Source organism: Pristis pectinata, chromosome 46, assembly GCF_009764475.1.
Source record: "Pristis pectinata isolate sPriPec2 chromosome 46, sPriPec2.1.pri, whole genome shotgun sequence".
Classification (NCBI taxonomy): Eukaryota; Metazoa; Chordata; class Chondrichthyes; order Rhinopristiformes; family Pristidae; genus Pristis; species Pristis pectinata.
In genome coordinates, this window is record NC_067449.1 from 1,441,441 (window position 1) to 1,469,440 (window position 28,000).

The following is a 28,000-nucleotide window of genomic DNA, read 5'->3' on the forward strand; positions in this document are numbered from 1 at the left end:
AGGGGGGGAGGGGTGGGAGGGGAGGGTTGGGGGTAGGGAGGGGTGGGAGGGGGTAGGGAGGGATTGGAGGGAGGAGGTCGGGAGGGGTGGGAGGGAGGAGGTAGGGAGGGATGAGAGGGAGGGGGAGGGGTGGCAGGGAGGGAGGAGGGGGTAGGGAGGGATGGGAGGGAAGGGGTAGGGAGGGATTGGAGGGAGGAGGTCGGGAGGGGTGGGAGGGAGGAGTTAGGGAGGGATGAGAGGGAGGGGGAGGGGTGGCAGGGAGGGAGGAGGGGGTAGGGAGGGATTGGAGGGAGGAGGTCGGGAGGGGTGGGAGGGAGGAGTTAGGGAGGGATGAGAGGGAGGGGGAGGGGTGGCAGGGAGGGAGGGAGGGGGTAGGGAGGGATGGGAGGGAGGGGGTAGGGAGGGATGGGAGGGAGGGGGTAGGGAGGGATGGGAGGGAGGGGGTCGGTCACAGCTTGACAATCAAACATTGCAGCTTCACCTTGCAAAACCCCAGACTGGGCGATGTGAAGAGGTGGTACCGTTGCATTACAACGCTGCACAGTAACGCTGCATTGCAATGCGTTTATTATAAGGACAGCAGTGTCAGGAAGTCAGTGTTTCCCAGCGCTTCAGCAGAGGCGACCACATGAAGCAGCGACATGTTGCGGCCGCGCCGCTCACATGTCACTCACCGGGCTGGCCCCGCCCCCCTCTGCGTCACACTCCGAACAGGCCCCGCCCCAGTGGTTGTGTCACTCACCGGGCGGGCCCCGCCAGTTACCTGTCAATCCGCGGACTGTCCCGCCCCCCTGCGGTTGCGTCACTCCCAGGGCTGGCCCCGCCCCTTCCCCGCTGACGTCACGTCCGCTCCCGGCCCGCAGGTGACGGCAGCATGGCGGCAGGCCCGACTGTCCGCATCCACCCCGTGGTCCTGTGCTCGATCGCCGACAGCAGCGAGCGGCGCAGCGAGGAGGCGCGGAGGGGCATCGGCACCCTGCTGGGTGAGGGGGTGGGGCACCCTGCTGGGGGAGGGTGGTGAGGGGGGCACCCTGCTGGGTGCGTGGGGTGGAGGGGCACCCTGCTGGGTGAGGGGGTTGGGGGGAGAATGGGGAGAGGAGGGGAAGGGGTAGGGAGGGGTGAGAGGGTGGGGGAAGGGTGCGAGGGTGGGATGTGGGTGGAGGAGGGGGATGAGGAGGTGGGGAGAGGGTAGTGAGGTCGTGCAAGGGTAGGGGAAAGGGTAGGGAGGGTAGGGAGGATGAGGGTGGGGGAGGGGATGGAGGATGAGAGGGTGGGGAGGGCTGAGAGGTTAGGGAGGTGGTGGAGGGTTAGAGGGTGGGGGAGAGTAGGGAGGATGAGAGGGTGGGGGAGGGGTGGGAAGGGGATAGGGAGGTGGGGGTGTGGGGTAGGGAGGTAGTGGAGGAGTGAGTGGGGGAGGGGGTAGGGAGGATGAGAGGGTGGGGGAGGGGGATGAGGGGGAGGGAGGATGAGAGGGTGGGGGAGAGGTGAGATGGTTGGAAGTGGAATAGGGAGGTGGGGGAGTGGGGTAGGGAGGTAGGGAGGATGAGACGGTGGGGGAGGGGTGAGAGGGTGTTGGAGAGGAGGGAGTTGGGGGGGAGGGAGGGCCGCTGGGTAGGTGGTTGGAAGGGAGGAGGGTCCGGCTGGGGAGCTGTGGTTGTGCAGTAGACATAAGCCTGGTGCAGCCAGGAAATGGCAGATGGAGTTGAATCTGGACGTGTCGCAGGTCGTTTTGCACTTTGGGGGGGTTGGGTTCACATGCTGGAGGGAAGTCAATGGCTGAACCCTTGAGAGCATTAATGTACTGAGGGCTGTCAGGGCCCAGGTGAATGTGATGAAGGAAGGTGCACGGTGCACGCAAGACTCCCGTCGGTCCGGGTGGGGTGTGTGTGCGTGAAGTTGGGAAGTCACGTTGCTGCTGTATAAAACTGTTGCTTCGGCCCGCATTTGGAACCTCGTGCGCAGTTCTTGTCGCCCTCCCCCCAATTCCAGGAAGGAATTAGAGAGCACAAGTTGGAGGGAGCAGTTGGGTCGGACAGACTTGGGTGGTTTTGTCAGGAGCTGCAAGGCGACCTGATTGAAGTGATGAGGGGCATAGATTGTCTTTTTCCCCCAGGATGGAACCATCATGTCCTGTCTTGTATCATCTTCAAGGTGAGCTGGGTGAGATTTAAAGCAGGTTTATGAGGCTTTTTTTTTAAACAGAGAGTGTGGTGGGTGCCTGGAAACTGCTGCTAAGAGATGTTGCAGCTCTACAGAACTCCAGTCAGACCACACTTAGAGTATTGTATTCAGTTCTGGTCGCCTCATTATAGGAAGGATGTTGGAACTTTGGAGAGGGTGCAGAGGAGATTTACCAGGATGCTGCCTGGATTGGAGAGCATTGATAGCCTGGATAGGTTGAACGAGCCAGGACTTTTCTCTTTGGAGAAGAGGAGGGTGAGAGGTGACTTGATAGAGGTGTGCAAGAGGCATAGATCGAGTGGACAGTCAGAGACTTTTCCCCAGGGCGACAATGGCTACCATGAGGGGGCATAATTTTAAGGTGAGTGGAGGAAGGTATAAGGGGGATATCAGGGGTAAGTTTTTTTACACAGAGTGGTGGGTGCGTGGAATGCACTGCCGGCCAAGGTTGTGGGGGCAGATACATTAGGGACATTTAAGATACTCTTAGATAGACACATGAATGACAGAGAAGTGGAGGGCTGTGTGGGAGGGAAGGGTTGGATAGATCTTCGAGCAGGATAAAATGTCGGCACAGCATTGTGGGCCGAAGGGCCTGTAGTGTTCTATGTTCTACTCATAATACTGGGTGAAGCTCTTGCGATTGTCCTCAACCTTGCCTGCCAGTTCCAACTCATGCTACCTTTTTGCCCTCCTGATTTCCCTCTTACAGGGATTTGCTTGTTCCCGATTGCCAGACCCGACGAATCCATTTCCTGACCACCTGACCCAATGCATGCCTCCTTCGTTTTCCCGATCTTATCCTCCCCTCTACACCGGATCACTCCCCTCTCAGACCTGATTCAGGATTTCAACCCAAAATGTCGACAATTCCTTGCCCCCCCCCCCCCCCACCCGTCAGATGCTGCTCCACCTGCCAGTAGTTACTCCTCAGTCACCTGACACCACTCTCCTCGGCCAGCATGCCATTCTTTCGACAGTTGCCCTACATGCACCTGTCTACATCAATGGTGCTGAGGTCAAAAGGGTTGAGAGCTTCAAGTTTCTGGGAGTGAACATCACCAACAGACTGTCCTGGTCAAATCACGGAGATGCCACGGCCAAGAAAGCTCACCAATGCGTCTACTTCCTCAGGAGGCCAAAGAAATTTGGTTTGTCCCCTTTGCCTCTCACCAACTTTTACCGATGTACCATAGAGAGCATCCTATCTGGATGTATCATGGCTTGGTACAGCAACTGCTCTGCCCAGGACCGCAAGAAGCTGCAGAGAGTTGTGGACGCAGCCCAGCACATCACGGACACCAGCCTCCCCTCAGCAGACTCTGCCTTTACCTCTCGTTGTCTTGGTGAAGCAGCCAGCATAATAAAAGACCCCACCCACCTGGGTCATTCTCTCTTCTCTCCTCTTCCATCGGGTAGAAGATACAGGAGCCTGAGGGCACGTAGCACCAGACTTAAGGACAGCTTCTACCCCACGGTGATAAGACTATTGAACAGTTCCCTTACACGATGAGATGGACTCTGACCTCACGATCTACCTTGTTGTGACCTTGCACCTTATTGCACTGCACTTTCTCTGTAGCTGTGACACTTTACTGTTATTATTTTTACCTGTACTACATCAATGCACTCTGTACTAACTCAATCTAACTGCACTGTAATGAATTGACCTATATGATCAGTGTGTAAGACAAGCTTTTCACTGTACCTCGGTACAAGTGACAATAATAAACCAACACCAATACCTCTTTCTTGTTACTGTACCCATCTCCACAAGAGTCCTTCCCTTCTCTCAGGAGTTATTGCACCCATTCTCCTCAGACCATTTGCCTAATTACTCTAACCCTTCTCCTGTCACTTGTCATTCACCAGTCACTGTGCAATTCTTCACCGTAACAAATCTCCTGCCGCTCCATCTCTTTCCTCCATAACCACACCTTTCCTCTCCATCAGCCCCCTCCACCATTTCTCCTCTGACCTCCATCATACATCCTTCCCTCAGTTTTAATATCTGACCCTCTGATGCCCCTGCGTAACCCTCCCGATAAACCGACCTTCCAAGTGCCTTCTCACACCCGGAGCCTGTGTGCACTACGATGAGCCCAACATCCAGTGTACTCCTGATCCTCCAAAGTGCCCCTCAGACACACAGATCCTGCAGGTGCCCGGGCTTCTGACTGTTCCACACTACAGCAGTGCCTCGACCCCCACCAAAAACTCTCACCTCCCCTGACGTGGAGTCCTCCTGGCACACAGGACCACCCTCGCCTACCAGGCCTGGTCCAGCCATCTGCTGAAGATCTGCCACATATCCAGAAGTACTCGTGGTCCAGTCTCTGGTCTTCGGTGAAGATTCTTTAGACAGTTCCCCAGTCCCTCTTTCTTTTTACTTTGCTGCTCTCCACAACACTTCTTCCCTCTCTCCTCAGTTATTACTGTGCTGTAATGTTCTACATTCTCGAGGTGGTGGAAGCAGATACAAGGGGAATGTTCAAGAGGCGTGCAGACAGACGCATGTGGACAGGCAGTGATATCGGGATACAGACCGCGTGCAGGCAGATGGGATCGGTTTAGATTCTGGCACTGAGGTCAGCACAGACACTATGGGCCAGAGGGCCTGTTCCTGCCTCAGGAATGTTCCGTACCCTCGCACGATCCCCTTCGCCACCCTCTGCGCGAACCACAGACTCCGGCGGGCGTCCACGATCCGAGCCACGGCGGGGGGGAGCTGGTGGCGGCCCCCGATGGTCACGGGCCTCTCGATCCAGAGAGGGAAAAGGAAGAACGGCCCTCCGCTTCACTCGTCCCACTGCGTGTTCGGTTGGCCAGCTCACCCGCATCTCCCCTTGCGGGACCAGCCTACCGCACGGGACCCCATCGAAGACCACGTGGACGACGTCCCCCTGCCCCACCCTTGTCCACTTCTCTGTGGCCCCCCCCACCCCCCCCCCCCCCAGGAAAAAATACTCCGTCAGTTTGTGAGACGCGGTTTCCCGCGCGCAAAACCACACTTGGCTGAGACCAGGGTCTTGACCCGGAACGTCGGCTGCCCGTCTCCCTCCGCGGGCAGCTCCCCCCACGCCTTGCGTGTTGTCCAGATTCCATCCCCCATCAGGCGACTCCTCGTCGGTCCTTGTCTCTGGGAATTCACTGGTTCAGGTCCCCTGCAGTAGGCTGATCTGGCTCATGAGTCACGTGGCTTCCACGATGGCTTGGTAGGTATTGATATTGGTTTATTATTGTCACTTCTACCGAGATACAGTGAAAAACTTGTCTTGCGTACCGATTGTACAGGTCAATTCATTACACACTGCATTGGGGCAGTGCAGGGTGCATTGGGGAAGTACACGGTGTGTTGAGTTAGTACGGAGTGCATAACAGTACAGAGTAAAGCATCACAGCCACAGAAAATGCAGTGCAATAAGGTGCAAGGTTACAACAAGGTAGATTGTGAGGTCAGAGTTCATCTCATCGTATAAGTGGACTGTTTAATAGTCTTATCACAGTGGGGTAGATGCTGTCCTTGAGCCTGGTGGTATGTGCCCTCAGGCTCCTGTATCATCATCTGCCTGATGGGAGAGGGGAGAAGAGAGTATGCCCCGGGTGGGTGGGTCCTTTGATTATGCTGGCTGCTCCTCCGAGGCAGCGAGAGGTACAGACAGAGTCCCCGGAGGGGAGGCTGGTGTCCGTGCCGCGCTGGGCTGTGTCCATAACTCTGCAGTTTTTTGCGGTCCTGGGCAGAGTAGTTGCTGTCCCAAGCCGTGATGCATGCAGGTGGGATGCTTTCTATGGTGCATCGATAATAGGAGGCTCAGGGGGTGTGGAAACGGTTGAGTACAATTCTGGCCGGTGGTCTGTGACCAGCGGTGTTCCGCAGGGGATCGGCGTCGTCCGTGAATGCGCGTGATGAAAACGCTGGTGGGCTGACTGGTTCAGGAGCTGTGGATCGCAAGGAAGGTTGTTGAAGGATACGGCGGGATATGGGTCGGCTGGAAATCTGGGCGGAGAAGTGGCAGGTGGAGTTTTATCTGGGCAAGTGCAGGGTGTTGCATTTTGGGTGGTCAAATGAAAAGAGAAAGTACACAGAGGGGCCCTTAATAGCACTGAGGTACAGAGGTGATCTTGGGGTCCAGGTCCTTAGAAAGTGGCTACACACGTCGATAAGGTGGTGAAGTATGTTATGTTGGTCGGGGTGTTGAGTCTAAGAGTCAAGAAGTCACACTGCAGCTTCATAAAACTTCAGTCAGACCACACTTGGAGCACTGCTTGCAGTTCTGGTCACCCCGTTACAGGTCGGATGTGGAGAGGGTGCAGAAGAGGTTCACCAGGGTGCTGCCTGGATTAGAGGGTATGAGCCAGAATGAAATGTTGGACAAACTCGGGTTGTTCGCCTCAGAGTGTCAGAGGCTGACGGGAGACCTGATGGAGGTTTTTAACATTACAATAGGGTAGACGGTCAGAACCTGTTCCCCGGGGTAGAAATATCAAACACCAGAGGACGTGCTTTTAAGGTTAGTGGGGGAAGTTTAAAGGCGGTGTGGGGCAAGTTTTCTGCACAGAGAGTGGTGGGTGCCTGGAATGGGTTGCCAGGGGTAGCAGTGGAAGCAGGCAGTTTGGTGGAGTTTGAGGCTTTTAGATAGACTCATGAATATGAAGGGAATGGAGGGATCTGGATGATACACAGGAGGAGGACATTTAGTATAAAATGGCGTCAAGATCGGCACAACATTGTGGGCCGAATGGACAGTCCTGTGCTGTACTGTCCCATGTTCTGAACTACTGGGAGGTCTAATGAATTACATTAGACCTCCCAAAGTGCAATACCTCACATTTGCCCAGATTAAACTCTCCATCGGTCGTATTTTTGTCCATATCTGTCGTTCTGTATCCTGTGACATCCTCCTACACCATTCACAATTCCACCAATTATCCGCAAGCTTACTAACCCACCCGTCTACATTTCCATCCCAAGTCATGTATACATACATCACAAACAGCAGAGGTCCCAATGCGGATCCCTGCGAAACACCACTGGTCATGGATCTCCAGGTGAAATAAGCGGTTAGCGTAACGCTATTACGGCGCTAGCAACCTGGGTTCAATTCTGGCCGCTGTCTGTAAAGAGCTTGTACGTTCTCCCCGCGTCTGTGTGGGTTTCCTCCGGGTGCTCTGGTTTCCTCCCACATTCCAAAGATGTACAGGTTAGGAAGTTGTGGGCATGCTATGTTGGCACCAGAAGCGTGGTGACACTTGTGGGCTGCCCCCAGAATACTCCGCGCAAAAGATGCATTTCACTGTGTGTTTCGATGTACATGTGACTAATAAAGAAATCTTATCCACCACAACCTTCTGCCTTCCATGGGCAAGCCAGTTCTGAATGCAAACTAGCAAGTCCCCGTGAATCCCATGCATCTTACACAGTTCCTGTCCAGTGCCCCCGAAATCGGCCTTGCCCCAGCTTTAGACTTAAACTGGTGGACCAACCCTGTCTTTCACTATTTTGAAACTTAACAGAGTTATCACCACAAGTAGGCACAGTAGCGCAGCAGTTAACATGACGCTATTACAGCGCCAGCGAACCGGGTTCAATTCCGGCTGCTGCCCGTAAGGAGTTCGCATGATTCCCCCTCCCCGTGTGTCTGCGTGGGTAGATCGTGAGGTCTAGAGTCCATCTCATAGTACAAACGAACCGTTCAATAGTCTTATCACGGTAGTGTAGGTGGCAGGCACAGTAACGCAGCGGTTAGTGTAATTCTATTACAGCGCCAGTGACCCGGGTTCAATTCCGCCCGCTGCCTGTAAGGAATTTGTATGTTCTCCCCACCGTGTCTGCGTGGGCCTCCTCCCACTTTCCAAAGACGTACAGGTTAGGAAGTTGTGGGCATGCTATGTTGGCGCCGGAAGCGTGGCGACACTTGCGGGCTGCCCCCAGAACACTTGACGCAAAAAGATGCATTTCACTGTTGTTTTGATGTGCATGTGACTAATAAAGTCTTAATGATAAGTGACATCTTAATAGAGAACATAGTCGTTGTATTCTGACTACGATGTTTGGCACTTGGAGGGCAGTGACAGGGTTGATGGTGAGGAGGGAGGTCTTGGTGTCATCCCGAAATTAAGTTCTCACTTCTGTCTGCTGTAAAGTACACAGTGCCACGAGTCGATTCGATAAAACACTTTTATTAACAGTGTACTGCTAAGGAGAGGTCTCTTCAGCACTCGTTAAGAGTCGCTTCCTGAGGTCTCCTCGTACAAAGGAGCAGACAGAAATTTATAGATATTGTCACGCACACTTAATGCATGCGGCGCCGCAAGTTTCGGTTAGGCCACAGAGATCGCGGGACAGACATCGCACCTATTTTTTTAAATTAAATTAAATTTTTAAAAATATTTTATTTACAGCGCGGTAACAGGCCCTTCTGGCCCAACGAGTCCGCGCCGCCCATTTTTTTAAAACCCAAATTAACCTACCCATACGCCTTTGGAATATTGTCCAGCATAATTGAGTTATAATCAAGAGATTCAAAGACAGGTATCACCCCTCATTGTTTAGGACAAGCTTCCCACTCGTTTCTTGTACCCAGTACCCTTATTGTCTAGCATACCTGGTCTGAAACCAAGATTCCTGACACAGTAATTAACACCTTATACATTGAGTCAGCAGCTTGCCTGCTCTTGCTTACGAGGTATTTTTCCATCAGCTATATGTAGAGTTAGTTTTTTTTAACCCTTTACCTCCTCATTGGGATGGGGGGTGGCTGGGGCTCGCGAAGCCAGGGCCGCAGGAGTTGTCACCCACTCCCGTCTGCCTCGGGAGCAGCGACTCACCCCTCTCCCTCTCTTCTCCCCCCTCCTCCAGGCACGGTGGACAAGCAGACCGTGGAGATCACCAACTGCTTCTCCGTCCCACACAACGAGTCGGAGGATGAGGTAAGGCGACTGCGATCGGCAAGCGGGCGGAGGGCCTGTTACCCAGGTAACAGCAGGCAGCCATTTTACCGTTGGGTGCACGACTGCAATGAAAGACCTCCTTGCGGCGGCATCCCAGGCACACAGCATCAGACAAGCAGTGACTCACAAGAAAAACATAAATTATACACCATTTTTATATGATAAAACACAATTAGATCCAAACAAAAACCATCTTGGTGGAGATACAAGAGATTTTGCAGATGCTGGAAATCTGGAGCAAAGCACGTAAAAAGTGCTGGAGGAACTCAGCGGGTCAGGCAGCATCCGTGGAGGGAGTTGATTTCTCGATCTTCCGGGAACCCCTCCCCTCTGCTTTCCCCTCCCACCTTTCCTTAGTTTTCCCTCCTTCCTGTGGTCCCCTCTCCCCTTCTCTTTCCCCTCACGGTCAGCCCACCACCTCCATCTGGTTCCCCACCTCCTTCCCTTTGTTCCATGGTCCACTGCCCTCTCCCGTCCTTCAGCTCTTTGCCTCCCAGCTTCTCGCATCATTCCCTTTTACCCTGCCCCCTACCTACCTCTCCCCACCCCCCCCGACCTTTCATCCTGCCTTCTCCCCTCTTTCAGTCCAGATGAAGGGTCTCGTCCGGAAACGTCGACTGTCCATTTCCCTCCACGGATGCTGCCTGACCCGCTGAGTTGTTCCAGCTCCTCGCGAATGTCACTCCACCCTTCGAGAAGGGAGGGAGGCAAAAGACAGGGAATTATCAGCCGGGTAGCCCTGACTTCAGTGGTTGGTAAGATGTTAGAGTCCGTCATTGAGGATGAGGTTTCAGGGTACTTGGAAGCACATGATAAAATAGGCCGAAGTCAGCATGGTTTCCTTAAGGGGAGGATCTTGCCTGACCAATCTGTCGGAATTCTTTGAGGAAGTAACAGGCAGGATAGACAAAGGAGAGTCAGTGGATGTTGTTTACTTGAATTTTCAGGAGGCCTTTGACAAGGTACTGCACGAGGCTGCTAAACAAGATAGGAGCCCACGGTATTACAGGAAAGGTACCAGCATGGATAGAAGATTGGCTGACTGGCAGAAGGCAAAGAGTGGGAACAAAGGGGGCCTTTTCTGATTGTCTGCCGGTGACTAGTGGTGTTCCGCAGGGGTCGGTGTTGGGTCCGCTACTTTTCACGTTACACGTCAATGATCTGGATGAAGGAATTGAGGGCTTTGTGGCCAAGTTTGCGGATGATACAAAGACAGGTGGAGGGCAGGTGATGTTGAGGAAGCAGGGAGTCTGCAGAAGGACTGCAAGTTGGGAGAATGTGCAAAGAAGTGGCAGATGGAACATGGCGTTGGGAAGTGTATGGTCATGTACTTTGGTAGAAGGACTAAAGACGTAGACCATTTTCTAAAGGTGGAGCGAATTCGGACATCAGAGGTGTAAAGGGACTTGGGGAGTCCTAGTACAGGACTCCCTAAAGGTTAACTTGCAGGTTGAGTGGGCAGGCACGGTAGTGTAGCGGTTAGTGTAACGCTTTACAGTGCCATCGACCCGTGTTGATTTCTGGCTGCTGTCTGCAAGGAGTTTGTACCTTCTCCCCGTGTCTGTGTGGGTTTCCTCCGGGTGCTCCGGTTCCCTCCCACATTCCAAAGGCGTACAGGTTAGGAAGTTGTGGGCATGCTATGTTGGCGCCGGAAGCGTGGCGATACTTGCGGGCTGCCCCCAGAACACTACGCAAAAAAGATGTATTTCACTGTGTGTGTTTTGATGTACGCGTGACTAATAAAGATATCTTGGTAAGGAAGTCAAATGCAATGTTAGCATTCATTTCGAGAGGACGGGAATATAAAAGCAAGGATGTGATGCTTTATAAGGTGTTGATCAGACCACATTTGTGAGCAGTTTTGGTCTCCATATCTAAGGAAGGATGTGCTGGTGTCGGAGAGGGTCCAGAGGAGTTTTATGAGAATGATCCCGGTGATGAAAGGGTTAATGCACGAGGGGCGTTTGATGGCTCTGGGCCTGTACTCACGAGTTTAGAAGGATGAGTCATTGAAAGGCCTGGATAGAGTGGACATGGAGAGGACATTTCCAGTAGTGAGAGAGTCTAGGACCAGAGGGCACAGCCTCCGAATAGGAGGATCTTCTACAGCTCTAGTGTTGGGAAGTGTACGGTCATGCATGTTGGTAGAAGTAATAAAAGCATAGACTATTTTCTAAATGGGGAGCAAATTCAAAAATCGGAGGTGAAAAAGGGACTTGGACGTCCCAGTGCAGGATTCCCTAAAGGTTAACTTGCAGGTTGAGTCAGAAGTAAGGAAGGCGAAGGGATTTCTTTAGCCAGAGGGTGGTGAACTAGTGGAATTCACAGCCGCAGACGGCTGTGGAGGCCGAGTCATTGGGTATATTTACAGCAGAGGTCCTTGAGGGGTCAGGGTGTCAAAAATTACGGGGAGAAAGCAGGAGAACGGGGGTTGAGAAGGGAAAATAAAATCAGCCATGATCGAATGGCGGAGCAGACTGGATGGGCCGAACGGCCTATTCCTGCTCCTTTTGTGGTCTTTGTGCGTTGCTCCAAATTTCCGGCACCTGTGTCTCCAGTGTTCCCACCAGCACCACTGCTGGAACTGTGGACTGTGTCCCAGTTAACGCTAGCGGGACCTGAGGAGTCTCCCAGTATTCCCACCCTGCCGGAGATTTGCTCCCGAGTGCTCTCGGCTCCTCTCGGGCAGTTTGGAGGGAGGCGTGCCATGCGCTCCCCCTCCCCTCGGGGCAAGGGTGCCCCTCTCCCGTCACTGGCCTCGTTTCCTGGGTTCCCTCCCTCACGGCTACAATCGTTTTTCTCTGAGCCCCTCCCCAGACGCGTGTCTGCGCTGAATCCCTGTCGGCACTTTTCCGACCAGGGCCATTGATCTCCAGCGGCCCAAACTCCTCGCTGTCTCCACCCCCACCCCTGGCAGTGCGTTCCGGACACCTTTCCCCGCGGATGACCAAAAAACAACCTCTTCATGTACGTGTCTTTCAAAACTTTCCCCCTCAGACCTTAAACATGTCTCCTCTAGTATTTCACATGTCTGCCCTGAGGGAGAAAGGACTCTGAATACCCTATTCTCTGCCTCCCGTCATTTTATAAACCTCGATCAGGTCTCCCCTCAGCCTCCCGACACTCCAAAGATAATAACCCCAGCCTCTCCTCGCAGCTGACGCCCTCCAACCGGGGTGGCATCTCGTTGCCCCTCTTCTGTACCTGGTCCTCTTCCATCAGGTAGAAGGTACAGGAGCCTGAGGGCACATACCACCAGACTTAAGGACAACTTCTACCCCACTGTGATAAGACTATTGAATGGTTCTCTTATACGATGAGATGGACTCTGACCTCACGATCTACCTTGTTATGACCTTGCACCTTATTGCACTGCACTTTCTCTGTAGCTGTGACACTTTACTCTGTACTGTTATTGTTTTTACCTGTGCTGCCTCAATGCACTGTGTAATGAATTGTCCTGTACGATCGGTCTGCAAGACAAGTTTTTCACTGTACCTTGGTACAAGTGACAATAATAATCCAATACCAACACCGAAGCCTCCGCCTCCTTCTCGGAGTGTGGCCAGAGTGCACAGGTGTACGGGCAGAGGTGTGCAAAGCCACAAGGGGCAGAGATAAGGGGCGGAATGCACTGGGTCTTTCTTCCCAGGGTCCTGGGGGGGGGGGGGCGCGGGGGAATCGAAAATGAGAGGGCGTAGGTCTGAGGGGGGGAGATTCACCGGGAACCTGAGGGGCGACTTTTTTTTGTCACGCTGAGCAACCAGAGGAAGTGGTTGAGGCAGGTACGATTGCAGCTGTTGAAAGACAGTTGGGCAGGTGGGTGGACTGGAAAGGTCTAGAAGGTTGTGGGGCCAAACGCGGGCAAATGGGGCTAACATGGTTGGCACGGACCAGTTGGGCTGAAGGGCCTCTCTCTGTGCTGCACGACGCTGACTATAGCTGCACCCACACAAGACTTGAATGGGCCCTGACCAAAGTCTTACCATTTCGAGTCTCACAGAGCAATGGAGGTTGGCAGCAGGCCCTCCAGGTCATCTCATCCATACCAACCAAGTTGGCTCATCCAGTTTGGCCTACATCCCTCCAAACCTTTCCTGTCCCAGTGCCTTCCAAACGTTGTAATTGTAGCCACCTTCACAACCTCCTATGGCAGCCCATCCCGTGTACAAACCACCCTGTCTGCTGTCCCCTAAACCTTCTCCCTCTCACCTTGAACCCATGCCCTCTAGTTTCAAGGTTAAGATCTCTTTATCAGTGACACGTACATCGAAGCACACAGTGAAATGTATCTTTTGTGTAGAGTGTTCTGGGGGCAGCCCGCAAGTGTCGCCACGCTTCTGGCGCCAACATAGCATGCCCACAACTTCCTGACCCGTACGTCTTTGGAATATGGGAGGAAACCGGACCACCCGGAGGAAAGCCACGCAGGCACGGGGAGAACGTACAAACCCCTCACAGACAGCGGCCGGAATTCAACCTGGGTCGGTGGCGCTGTAACAGTGTCACACTAACCACTACACTCCTCTACCCAGGTGGGGCAGGGAAAAAGGCCGTGACCGTCCACCTTATTAATGCCCCTTGTGGTTTTGTAAACCTGTGTGTGGTTCTTCCACCCCCAGCCTCCTGCGCTCCGGAGAGGTGGGGGGAAGAAATCCCAGCCTATCCGGCCTCTCCTTGTAGCTGAAACCCTGCAGTCCCAGTGACGTTGTCCTGAGTCATTCCAGCAATAGGACAGCCGGAACCATGCACGGTTCCTGCGCCAGAGTTAAGCAGGATTGTCCGCGGATCCGACAGAAATCATCCTCGCGCTCAGTGCAGCACGAAACACGCTTTGCTGCTGGGTCTCGACGAGCGCCACCTGTCTCGGAAGCGCGCCTGAGCCCGTTTTCACCGTTCCTGTCACTCCACGGCGTCAGTCGCGACCTGATCTGTGGTGAGTCCCAAATCCAAGAGATCCTCACCACCCGGTGCGCTCGCTCTTTCATCGCCTGGTCACACCTCCCTCCGCCCCATGCCTGCGTCGAACCTTTGTCCAGGTCGACCCTGTCATGTGACCGTTGCCTCGGGCACCGCAGGGTCCTCATGTCTGTAGAGACGATACCTTGGTTACCTCGCACCCAGGTCATCCTGCCCCCTGCACTCGAACACTAGCACACTCACAGAAGTACGAGAGAGAGATGGAGGCAGGCACGCGGGAGGGAGATGGAGGCAGGCACGTGGGAGGGAGAGAGATGGAGGCGGGCGGGAGGGAGGGTTGGAGGCGGACGCAGTGGGAGATGGAGGCGGGCGCGAGGGAGAGACATTGGAGGCAGGCGCGGGGGGGGAGATTGGAGGTGGGCGAGAGGGTGACAGAGAGATGGAGGCGCGCAGGAGAGCGAGGCATGAGAAGCAATTCTTTCTTTTTCAATCTTTTTATTGAATTCCAAATTAATTCAAATTAATATCCACAACATTAATGATTGTACAGATGGTGCGGAGAGATCTGGGTAACAGTAATAATAGTTAATATACATATTCACAAGGAGTAAAATATAATCTGGGCCTCCCGTGCTCTTGCTAACTGACCATGATACAAAAAAATTGAAAAGAAATTTAATTATATGAAAAAAGAACCCGCAAATCAAAAAAAAAAGAAACAAAAGCAAACCAAAAAACTTCAAAAATAAAACTGGACTAATATTTCTTCGATTTAAAAAAAACATGTCGTTAACTCTGCTCCTCTATCTTCTAAGGTTATTGAAAGGGATTCGAAAAAGGTCAGCTTATATCATGTGGAGATACTGAATAAATGGACTCCAACCTTCCTCAAGTTGAAGTGAAGGATCAACAGTACCGCTCCTAATTTTCTCCAAGTTTAAACATGTTATAGTTTGAGAAAACCATTGAAATGTAGTAGGGGGTACAGGATCCTTCCATTTAAACAGAATGGACCTCTTGGCCATTAATGTAACAAAAGCAATCATACGACAAGCAGGAGCAGATAAGTGGCCAGAATCCATCACTGGTAACCCAAAAATTGCAGTAATAGGATGGGGTTGTAAATCAATATTCAATGCAGTTGAAATAATGTTAAAAATGTCTTTCCAATATTTTTTCAAAAGAGGACAGGACCAAAACATATGTGTCAGGGAAGCCACCTCCGAATTACATCTGTCACATGTAGGATTTTTATGGTGATAAAAAAAGGGCTAACTTGTCCTTCGACATGTGGGTCCTGGGTCAAAGAGTGTCTGGCACACATTGAACATGTATTAACTAATTGGAGAATTTTCTTCCATGTCTCTGTAGTTAAGAGTATCTGGAGTTCTCTTTCCCATTCATTCTTAATTTTATCAAGTGTCTCTGGACATATTTTCATAATCAGATCATAAATTATTGCTATCAAGCCCTTCTGATAAGGATTAGAACCTAAGATTTTTTCCATAATTTCAATTTTATATGGTATTGGAAAAGAAGGTAATATAACTTTTAAAAGATTTCTAATCTGTAAATATCGGAAAAAACTGTAATCTAGGCAAATTGTATTGGACAGCTGTTCAAAAGACAAAAAACAGTTATCAATGAATAAATCATGAAAGCATGTTATTCCCTTCATTTTCCATAGAGAAAAAACTAAATCAATTCTGGATGGTTGAAAGAAAAAATTAGATTGGATAGGACTTGATAAAATGAATTTATTCAATCCGAAAAATTTAGGAAATTCAAACCATATTCGCATTGTATGTTTAACTTTTGGGTTAGGCATTTGTTTACTCAATTTAGTAAGTGCAGAAGGGAGTGAGGCTCCTAAAGTAGAAGCTAATGAAAATCCTTGCACGGATTCATGCTCAAGATACACCCATCGAGGACATTGAATTACATCTAAATCTTGTGCCCAGAAAATTAAATATCTAATATTAATTGCCCAATAGTAAAATCTAAAGTTAGGCAAAACCATACTGCCATCCTTTTTTAATTTTTGTAAATACTTCTTACCGGCACGGTAGCGTAGCAGTTATCACGACGCTATTACAGCGCCAGCAATTGGGGTTCCATTCCCGTTGTACGTTCTCCTGTGTCTGCGTGGGTTTCCTCCAGGTGCTCCGGTTTCCTCCCACATTGCAAAGACGTACAGGTAGGTTAATTTGGGTTTAAAATGGGCGGCACGGACTCGTTGGGCCGGAAGGGCCTACTACCACACTGTAAATAAAATTTAAAAGAAAAATTTAACCTTGGGTTTTTATACTGCCATATATGTGAAAGAATTTTAGAATCAATAGTATCAATAAAGGATTTCGAGATCAAAGTTGGAACCGCTTGAAATAAATACAAAAATTTTGGTAAAATGTTCATCTTAACTGCATTAATTCGGCCAATCAATGATAGAGACTGGGGGGACCATTTAGTAAACAACTGTTTAACATGATAAATTAAAGGTAAAAAGTAAGAAGCAATGAACAAAAAAACGACACATTTTATACCTGAGATGAGAGGTACTCCTTAACTAACTATAGTCCAATCAGCAAACCTATTTGATACCTGTGGCAAAACCAACCAATGAGAAACCATATATTCATCTGATGGACGAACCAATGAGCCCGGAAGCGACCATTCCTTGTGCAGCCACTCGAGGTGCATTAAGCACCATACATGATTTCAAACATTCGAATCCAACACAGCACTCCACAGACCAACGCAACTGATACCCCCACAGACTGCCGAAACTAAGGTCCTGGCTGGGGACTCCTCACCATCTCCCCTTTCACCTGCAGGTGGCAGTCGACATGGAATTTGCAAAGAACATGTACGAACTGCATCGGAAAGTGGCTCCCAATGAGGTGATCGTTGGCTGGTGAGTTGAATACACACAGCCGACACACTTTGAGCTCAATTATACGTAGTCAAAGGTTGTTCTAACACAAGTCAGTGTCCTGGTAAATCCCTGAGAAGGGATTGATAGACACCAGTCAGTGCACAGATATCACTGAGAGAGGGGTTGATAGACAGCAGTCAGTGTACAGATATCCCTGAGAGAGGGAGAGATAGACACCAGTCAGTGCACAGATATCCCTGAGAGGGATTGATAGACACCAGTCAATGTACATAGATATCCATGAGAGGGGCATTGATAGATATTTGTCAGTATACAGATATCCCTTAGAGAGGGATTCACAGACACCAGTCAGTGTACAGATATCCCTGAGTAAGGGAATTATGGACACCAGTCAGTGCACAGATATCACTGAGAGAGGGGTTGATAGACAGCAGTCAGTGTACAGATATCCCTGAGAGAGGGAGAGGTAGACACCAGTCAGTGCACAGATATCCCTGAGAGAGGGATTGATAGACACCTGTCAATGTATCAATATCCCTGTGAGGGATTTAGAGACAGCAGCCAGTGTACATAGATATCCCTGAGAAGGGGATTGACAGACACCAGTCAGTGTACAAATATCCCTGAGAGCGTGATTCATAGTCACCAGTTAGTGTACATATATTCCTGAGAGAGTGATTGAAGAACACCAGTCAGTGTACAGATATCCTTGAGAGAGGGATTGATCGACACCAGTGAGTGTACAGATATCCCTGCGAGAAGGATTGATGGGCAACAGTCATTGTACAGTTATCCCAGAAAGAGGGATTGATAAACCCCAGTCAGTGTACAGATATCCCTGAGAGAGGGATTGATAGACACCTGTCAATGTATCAATATCCCTGTGAGGGATTTAGAGACAGCAGCCAGTGTACATAGATATCCCTGAGAGGGGGATTGACAGACACCAGTCAGTGTACAAATATCCCTGAGAACGTGATTCATAGTCACCAGTTAGTGTACATATATTCCTGAGAGAGTGATTGAAGAACACCAGTCAGTGTACAGATATCCTTGAGAGTGATTGATCGACACCAGTGAGTGTACAGATATCCCTGCGAGAAGGATTGATGGGCAACAGTCATTGTACAGTTAACCCAGAAAGAGGGATTGATAAACCCCAGTCAGTGTACAGATATCCCTGTGAGAGGGATTGATAGACTCCAATCAGTGTACATAGGTAGCCCTGACTGAGGGTTGACAGACACCAGTCATTGCACAGATAGCTCTGGGAGAGGGGTTGATAGACACCAGTCAGTCTCCATAGCTATCGCTGAGTGAGTCAATGATAGACACCAGTCAGCGTACAAATGCCCCTGAGAGAGGGATTGATGGACACCAGTCAGTGTACAGCTATCCCAGATAGAGCGATTGATCGACACCAATCAGTGTACATAGATATCCACCAATCAGTGTACATAGATATCCCTGACTGAGGGGTTGACAGACACCGGTCATTGCACAGATAGTTCTGGGAGAGGGATTGATAGACACCAGTCAATGTACAAATATCCTGAGAGAGGGATTGAGAGACACCAGTCAGTCACAGATATCCCTGAGAGAAGGATTGACAGGCACCAGTCACTGCAAAGATGTTGCTGAGGGAGTGATTGATGGACACCAGTCAGTTTACTGATGTACCTCAGGGGGGTTGTTGAACACGTCACAGTGCAGATATGCCTGAGAGAGGGATTGATTGAAACCTGTCAGGGCACAGATATCCCTGAGAAAGGGATTGATTGACATCAGTCCACATACACTGTTATCCCTGAGAGAGGGATTGATTGACACCTGTCAGTGTACAGATGTCCCTGAGAGAGGGATTGATAGACAGCAGTCACTGTACAGTGATCCCTGAGATAGGGAGAGAAAGACACCAGTCAGTGTACTGATATCCCTGAGAGAGTGATTGACAGACACCAGTCACTGTAAAGATATCCCTGGGAGAGTGATTGATCGACATCGGTCAGTGTACAGATATCCCTGAGAGGGGCATTAATAGACACCAATCAGTGTACAAATATCCCTGAGAGAGGGATTGATTGACACCAGGCAGTGGACAGGTATCCTTGAGACAGACATTGATAGACAGCAATCAGCCCACACAGACATCCCTGAGAGAGGGATTGACAGACACCAGTGATTCAATATCCTTGAGAGATGGGAAGACGGACAACAGTCAGTTCAGATTTCCCTGAGAAACAGTTTGACAGACACCAGTCAGTGTACAGATATCCCAGAGAGAGGGATTGATGGACAACAGTCTGTGTATAGATGTCCTTGAGAGAGGGATTGATCGACACCAATCAGTGTACATAGATATCCCTGACTGAGGGGTTGACAGACACCAGTCATTGCACAGATAGCTCCGGGAGAGGGATTGATAGACACCAGTCAGTGTACTGATATCCCTGAGAGAGGGATTGAGAGACACCAGTCAGTCACAGATATCCCTGAGGCAGACACCAGTCACTACAAAGATGTTGCTGAGGAAGGGATTGATGGACACCTGTCAGCTTACTGATGTACCTCAAGAGGGGTTATTGAACACGTCACTGTGCAGATATACCTGAGAGAGGGATTGATTGAAACCAGTCAGTGCACAGATATCGCTTAGAGATGAATTGATGGACACCAGTCAGGGCACAGATATCCCCGAGTGATGGATAGATAGACAGCTGTCAGTGTACAGATATACCTGAGAGAGGGATTGATTGACTCCAGTGAGTGTACAGTTATCCCTGGGAAGGGTTTGTTAGACACCACTCACTGTGCAAATATCCCAGAGCAAGGCATTGATAGACAGCAGTTAGTGTTCATAGATATCCCTGAGAGAGGGACTGATGGACTCCAGTCAATTTACAGATGTCCTAGAGGGAGGGATTGATAGACACCTGTCAGTGTGCAGATGTCCTGAGAGAGGGATTGATACACATCAGTCAGTGTGCAGATGTCCTGAGAGAGAGATTGATAGACACCAGTCAATGTGCAGCTGTCCCAGAGAGAGGGATTGATAATCACCACTCAGTACAGATAGGGATTGACAGCCACAGCTCAGTGTTCAGATATCCTAGAGAGAGGGACCAATGGACACCAGTCTGTGTACAGATATCCCTCAGAGAGGGATTGACAGACAACAGTCAGTGTACTGATATCCCTGAGATAGCCCATTGGTAGATAGCCGTCAATGTACATAGATATCCCTGAGAGGAGGATTGATAGGTAGCATTCAGTGTACAGATATCCCTCAGGGAGGGATTGATAGACACCAGTCAGTGTACATAGATATCCCCGAGTGAGGGTTGACAGACACCAGTCATTGCACAGATAGCTCAGGGAGAGGGATTGATAGACACCATTCACTGTACAGATATGCCTGTGAGATGGATTGACAGACAGCAGTCAGTGCACAGATACGGTATCCCTGAGAGAGGGATTGATAGAGCCACGTCAGGGTAAAGATCTCCCTGAGAGAGGGATTTATAGACTGCAGTCACTGCTCAGATATCCCTGAGAGAGGGATGAATGGACACCTATCAGTGTACATAGATATTCCTGAGTGAGGGTTTGACAGACACCAGTCAGTGTACAGATATCCCTGAGAGAGGGATTGATCGACACCAGGCAGTGCACAGATATCCTTGAGAAAGGGATTGATTGACAGCAGTTCACGTACACAGTTTTCCCTGAGAGAGGGATTGATACACAGCAGTCACTGTACAGCGATCCCTGAGACAGGGAGAGAAAGACACCAGTCAGTGTACTGATATCCCTGAGAGAGGGATGAGAGGGACTGATAGACACCAGGAAGTGTGCAGTAGAGGGATTGACAGACACCAGTTAGTGTACAGATATCCCTGAGAGAGGGATTGATCGACACCAGGCAGTGTACTCAGAAATCCATGAGTGAAGGATTGACGGACACCAGTCAGTGCACAGATATCCCTGAGAAAGGGATTGATAGACAGCAGTCACTGTACAGCGATCCATGAGATAGGGAGAGAAAGACACCAGTCAGTGTACTGATATCCCTGAGAGAGGGATTGATAGCAGTCACTGTACAGCGATCCATGAGATAGGGAGAGAAAGACACCAGTCAGTGTACTGATATCCCTGAGAGAGTGATTGACAGACACCTGTCAGTGCACAGGTTCCCCTGAGAGAGGGATTGACAGACAGCAGTCACTGTAAAGATATCCCTGGGAGAGTGATTGATCGACACCGGTCAGTGTACAGGTATGCCTGAGAGGGGCTTTGATAGACACCAGTCAGTGCACAGATATCCCTGGGAGAGGGAGAGGTAGACACCCGTTAGGGTACAGATCTCCCTGAGAGAGAGATGAGAGGGGCTGGTAGACACCAGGATGTGTGCAGTAGAGGGATTGACAGACGCCAGTCAGTGTACCCACATCACCGAGAGAGGGATTGACAGAAACCAGGAAGTGTGCAGATTTCCTGAGAGTGAGATTGATACACACCAGTTAGTGTACAGATATCCCAGAGAAAGGGAGTGGTAGACACCAGTCAGTGTAGAGATATCCCCTCGAGAGGGATTTATAGACACCAGGCAGTGTACTTAGATATCCCTGAGTGAAGGATTGACAGACACCAGTCAGTGCACAATATCCCTGAGAAAGGGATTGATAGACACCAGTCAGTGTACAGGTATCCCTGAGAGAGTGATTGATAGACACCAGTCACTGTACAGATATGCCTGAGAGATACGTTGATGGACACCTCTCAGTGTACAGATACATATATCACTTACAGGTGAATTGATGGACACCTCTCAGTGTAAATAGATATCTCTGACAAGGTGATAAATAGACTCCAGTCGGTCTACAGATATCCCTGAGGGAGGGATTGATAGACACCAGTCAGTGTACAAATGTCCCTGACAGAGGCATTGATAGGCATCATTCAGTGTACAGATATCCCTAAGATAGGAATTGATGGACACCAGTCACTATACACTGATGTTCCTGAGAGTTGGATATATCCCTGAGAGAGGGTTTTATGGACTGCGGTCGCTGTACAGAAATCCATGAGAGTGGAATTGATTGACACCAGTCAGTTTATGGATATCCCTGATAGAGGGATTGAGTGACACCATTCAGTGTGCAGATATATTCCTGGGAGAGGGTTTTACGGACACCAGTAAGTGTTCAGATGTCGCTGAGAGAGGGATTGATGACACCAGTTAGTGCAAAAATATCTCTGAGAGGGATTGAGAAACAGCAGTCAAAGTACTGTGATAACAAGAGAGAGAGCCACTGACAAACAACAGCCTGTGTACAGATAACCCTCCCAGGAGAGGGGATGAAATGACAACAGTCAGTGGACTGATTACCCCCTGGGGAGAGGGGGTTGTAGATCCCAGTCTGTGAACAGTTATCCCCCTGAGAGAGTGAGACTGCAAGACACCAGTCAGTGTACAGTCGGGAGCCGGTGCCATACACCCCATCGGTGTACAGTTGGAAGCCAGTGCCATACACCCGGTCGGTGTACTATCGGGAGCCGGTCGTTGTACAGTCGGGAGCTGGTGCCGTACACTCGGTCGGTGTACAGTCAGGAGCCAGTGCCATACACCCACTCGGTGTGGTGTACAGTCGGGCCGTACACCTCGATGTACAGTCGGGAGCTGCTCAGTGTACAGTCAGGCCGTACACCTGGTTGGTGTACAGTTGGGAAGGAGCCGGTATTCAGTCGGGAGGCGGTGCCGTACACCTGGTCGGTGTATGTTCGGAAGCCGGTGTACAGTCAGGAGCCGGTGCCGTACACCCGGTCGATGTACATTCAGAAGCCGGTGTACAGTCAGGAGGCGGTGCCATACACCCAGTCGGTGTACAGTCGGAAGCCGGTGTACAGTCGGGCACCAGTGCCATACACCCGATCGGTGTACATTCGGGAGGCGGTGCCATGCACCTGGTCGGTGTACAGTCGGGAGCCAGTGCCATACACCCGATCGGTGTACAGTCGGGAGCTGGTGCCGTACACCCAGTCGGTATACTATCGGGAGCCGGTCGTTGTACGGGAGCTGACCTACCCTGGGCTCTCACTGCAGGTTTGCCACAGGACATGACATCACGGAGCACTCGGTCCTGATCCACGAGTACTACAGCCGGGAGGCCCAGAACCCGGTGCACCTTACGGTCGACACAACCCTGCTGAATGGGAGGATGAGTATCAAAGCCTACGTCAGGTAGAACCAGGACTGACCCAGACGTGAGCGGGGGAATCAGGGGGTGGAGCTTGGGGGGGAGGGGGTTGGTTACATCCTCGGTGCTTCTCACGCCCTGACTGGGACCCTCACACGTGGTGTGGGAGAGTTGCACAGACATCGGCCAAGGACCCGATTGCTCGAGCAAGGGAGTCAGACAGACTCGGGTGGTTTCCTCCGGAGCAGCGGAGGCTGAGGGGAGACCCGAGAGAGGTTTGTCAGGTTGCGAGAGACAGAGAGCCGGTACCTTCCCCCCAGGGTCTGTGGAGAGGACGTTTCCACTAGTGGGAGAGTCCGGGACCAGGGGACACAGCCTCAGAACAAAGAGACGTCCCTTTCGAACAGAGATGAGGAGGAATTTGTTGAGCGGGGGGTGGGGGTGAATCGATGGAATTCATTGCCACAGACTGCTGTGGAGGCCAAGTCATTGGGTGTCTTTAAAGCAGAGGGTCTTGGTTAATGAGGGTGTCAATTGTTACAGGGAGAAGGCAGGAGAATGGGATTTAAGAGGGAAAAATACATTGGCCATGATGGAATGGCGGAGCAGGCTCAATGGTCCAAATGGCCTAGTTCTGCTTTGATGTCTTAGGACCATAGAACAGTACAGCACAGAAAACAGGCCATTCGTCCCGTCTAGTCTGTGCCGAAACTTTATTCTGCTCATCCCATTGACCTGCACCCTCCAGACCTCCCCCGTCCATGTATCTATCCAATTTATAATTAAAACTCAAGAATGAGCCCGCATTTACCACATCAGATGGCAGCCCGTTCCATACTCCCACCACTCTCTGAGTGAAGAAGTTCCCCCTAATGTTCCCCCTAAACTTTCCCCTTTCACCCTAAAGCCATGTCCTCTCGTACTTATCTCTCCTAATCTAGGTGGAAAGAGCCTTCTCGCATTAACTCTGTCTATATCAAATCTCCCCTCATTCTTCTGCGCTCCAAGGAATAAATTCCTAACCTGTTCAATCTTTCCCTGTGACTCAACTCCTGAAGAGCCGGCAACATTCTAGTAAATCTCCTCTGCACTCTTTCAATCTTACTGATATCCTTCCTATAGTTAGGTGACCAGAACTGCACACAATACTCCAAATTTGGCCTCACCAATGACTTATACAACCTCACCATAACATCCCAACTCCTGTACTCAATACTTTGATTTATGAATGCCAGGAAGCCAAAAGCCGCCTTAACAACCCTGTCTACCTGTGACGCCACTTTCCGGGAATTATGTATCCAAACTCCCAGATCCCTTTGTTCCTCCGCACTCCTCAGTGCCCTACCGTTTACTGTGTATGTCCTACCTTGATTTGTCCTTCCAAAATGCAACACCTCACATCTTGTGAAAATGTCCAGTGCCAGAGGGCATGCATTTAAGGTGAGAGGGGGGTAAAGTTAACAGGGGATGTGTGTGGGGCAAGTTTTGTTACACAGAGAGCAGTGGGTGCCTGGAATACACTGCCAGGGTTGGGGCTGGAGACAGATACGACCGAGGTGTCTCAGACAGGCCCGTGGGTGTGCAGGGAGCGGACCGATGTGGACACTGTGGTTAGTTCAGCGAGGGGTTTCGTGACCAGTTTCGTTTGTTCCGCCCAACCTCGTGGGCAGAAGGGCCCATTCCTGTGCTGCCCTGTTCTGTCCCCCGCGCGGAGGACGGACCTGGGGGCGGGATGGGGTCGGGCAGGAGTGGGGGGTGAGAGGGAGCTGTGGGCTGGGTTTGGTAGAGGAATTCCAGGGGGAGGGACTGGAGGTGAGAGGGAAGGCTGGGGTGGGTGTGGGGGTTCCCAGGTGAGGGGGGTGGGGTTAGGGAGCCGGGGGGAGGGGTGGGGAGGGGGTGGGGGTGAGGGAGCCGTGGGGACGGGGTGGGGTGGCTGTGGTGGCTCCTGGGGTGTGGGTGCGAGGGAGGGGTGGGAGTTCCCTGCGGGGGGGATGGGGGTGAGGGAGCCGTGGGTGAAGGACTCCATTGATCACCTCTCTCCCCTTGGTTCACAGCGCCCCCTTGGGGGTCCCAGGGAAGACCATGGGGGTGATGTTCACACCCCTGACCGTCAATTACGTCTACTATGACACCGAGAGGATTGGAGGTAGGGAGACGTTCGGAAGAGGGAGCCCTCCCCCCACCTTCCCCAACTCGCCCCTTCCCCCTTGACCCCTCCCCACTCACCTTCGCCCCCTCCCCTTTGCCCCACCCCGTGTCCCCTCCCCCCTCGCGTCCCATCTGCCCCCTCCACCCCCACCCCTTGCGTCCCTTAACCCCCTTGCGTCCCTTAACCCCCTTGCGTCCCTTAACCCCCTTACGTCACTTCCCCCCTGCTTCGTCCCCTCCCCCCTCACCCTCACCCCCGCCCCTCCCCCTCGTTCCTTACCCTCGTGCCCTCCCTTTCTCCCTCGTCCCCTCCTCCACCCTTGCCCCCTCCCCCCTCACGTCCCCTTCCCCTCACCCCCCAACCTGCTCCCCTCCCACTGCCCCCCACCCCACCCCCTCCCCCCCAGGTTCTGCTGTGTCGCCTTTACCTCGCTCCCCCCTTCGCCTCCCGGCTCTGACCTGCTGCCTCCCCGCCCGCAGTGGACCTGATCCAGAAGACGAGGAGCAGCCCCAGCCGCACCGTCAGCCTGGCCACCGAGCTGGAGCAGGTGGGCACCTCCGCTGCCCGCATCCAGGACATGCTCACCACCGTGCTGCAGTACGCCGAGGAGGTGCTGGTGAGTGCCGGGCCCTCCTCCCCCCTCCTCCTCCCCCCCCTCCTCCTCCCCCCCCTCCTCCTCCCCCCCTCCTCCTCCCCCCCTCCTCCTCCTCCCCCCCTCCTCCTCCTCCCCCCCTCCTCCTCCTCCCCCCCTCCTCCTCCTCAACCCCCTCCTCCTCCTCACCCCCTCCTCCTCCTCACCCCCTCCTCCTCCTCACCCCCTCCTCCTCCTCCCCCCCTCCTCCCCCCCTCCTCCCCCCCTTCCTCCCCCCTCCTCCCCCCCTTCCTCCCCCCCTTCCTCCCCCCCTCCTCCCCCCCTTCCTCCCCCTCCTCCTCCCCCCTCCTCCTCCTCCCCCCTCCTCCTCCTCCCCCCTCCTCCTCCTCCCCCCTCCTCCTCCTCCCCCCTCCTCCTCTCCCCTCCTCCTCCTCCCCTCCTCCTCCTCCCCTCCTCCTCCTCCCCCCTCCTCCTCCTCCCCCCCTCCTCCTCCTCCCCCCCTCCTCCTCCCCTCCTCCTCCACCCCCCCTCCTCCTCACCCCCCCTCCTCACCCCCCCTCCTCCTCACCCCCCCTCCTCCTCCACCCCCCCCCCCCCCCCCCCACGCACTGGATCCCTGATGGACAGGGGCCATCGTCCAGCATCTGGCCCCACATCCCACTTCCCCACCCCCCTCCCACCAGCGCATGGTGCCCGAACATTTTGTCCTGACACCACCCCCCCCCCACCCACCCCCCGGCTTGCCCTGAGTGGTGCGTCCAGTTCCCGGCCCCATGAATCCTGGGAGTTACAACAGCGCTGGGTAAATGGGCGGGAATCCTCGCCTGGCTGCAGTGTCCCGGCAACAAGGGGTGTGTGGCTGTCGGAGGGGTGGAGGGAGGTCAAATGCAGGTACAAAATGGTGGGATGGTTGGGTGGGGGGTCTCGCACCACTCTGCCCTACAGGGATTGGACGGTGGCCTCAGGCCGGATGGGGGTGGGGGGTGGTGACACCGCCCGTCCAGGGTGCACTAATCCACCTGCCTCTCTCCTGCCCCACCCCCCACAGTCGGGAAAGGTCAGCCCTGATAACTCGGTGGGACGGTTCCTCATTGACCTGGTGAACAAGGTGCCCAAGATCTCAGCCCAGGACTTCGAGACGATGCTCAACAGCAACATCAATGTGAGTCTGACGGGTGCTGGCTTCGCTGGGTCCCAACTTGGGAGTGGGACACAGGGTGGGGTCCCATGGTCCCATTGGGGTCACTGGGTCCCACCCTGGGGTAACACACGGTGTGAGTGGGTCAGGGTGGGGTCCCGTCGGGGTCACTGGGTCCCACCCTGGGGTAACACATGGTGGGAGTGGGACACAGAGTGGGGTCCCATCGAGGGTTCACTGGGTCCAACCATCAGACAACAGATCCCTAGGCATGAGATGCAGACTGGAATATCATCAAGGGGTCGGAGTGGATTATGTCTGGAATAACTGACTCCCAGGGCATGTTGCAGGCTGGAACTTGAAGGGTTTGGGATGTTTGGGGTAACAGATGAGTTGCAGGGTACAACGTTATCGGGGAACCTCAGGGGTTTGGTTGTTCAGTAGCAGCTCCGGGGCTGTGAGTTACCGTCTGGAATGGAAGAGTTCAGGGGTTTTATACATTGAACAACAGATCCCCAGGGGTGAGTCACAGGCTTGGGATCAATGTGAGAGTGTCAGGGTTTATGTGCACAGTAACCGACACCTGGGGCTGGATTCTGGCCAAGAGTTCGGGCTGTTTGTGTGTCGAGCAGATCCTCAGAGTGAGTTATGGGCTGTGATCTTATCGAGGGGTTTTGGTGGGCAGAGTTATGGCCACATCTGGTTACCTGGATGTGAGCTGCAGGGTGATGTGTGAGGTTAAGAACTCTTCTCTCTCTCTTTCCCCATTTCTCTGGGCAGGATCTCCTGATGGTGACATATCTGTCAAACCTGACCCAGGCACAGATCTCGCTGAATGAGAAGCTGGTGGCTCTGTGAAGTGTTGGGCGGGACCTTCTCCCCGAATGGACCAGGCCGCCCTGCCTACCTCGTGTGCTGTGAGAATGCCAACCCCCTCCCCTCCAGCCCCAAGCTATTAAATTGTTCTTTGCTGGAA

At 52.4% G+C, this 28,000-nt stretch overlaps 1 protein-coding gene across 1 annotated transcript; it reads left to right on the forward strand.

Moving 5' to 3' along the window:
• The first annotated feature begins 823 nt into the window (after positions 1–823).
• eif3f (eukaryotic translation initiation factor 3, subunit F) lies at positions 824–28,000 on the forward strand. The gene is made up of 8 exons (XM_052009342.1): positions 824–983; positions 9,041–9,111; positions 16,887–16,966; positions 23,052–23,189; positions 25,200–25,291; positions 25,774–25,910; positions 26,935–27,048; positions 27,805–28,000. Exons 1-8 carry the CDS (start codon positions 875–877, stop codon positions 27,880–27,882), a joined length of 819 nt encoding a protein of 272 aa, XP_051865302.1. The 5' UTR covers positions 824–874; the 3' UTR covers positions 27,883–28,000.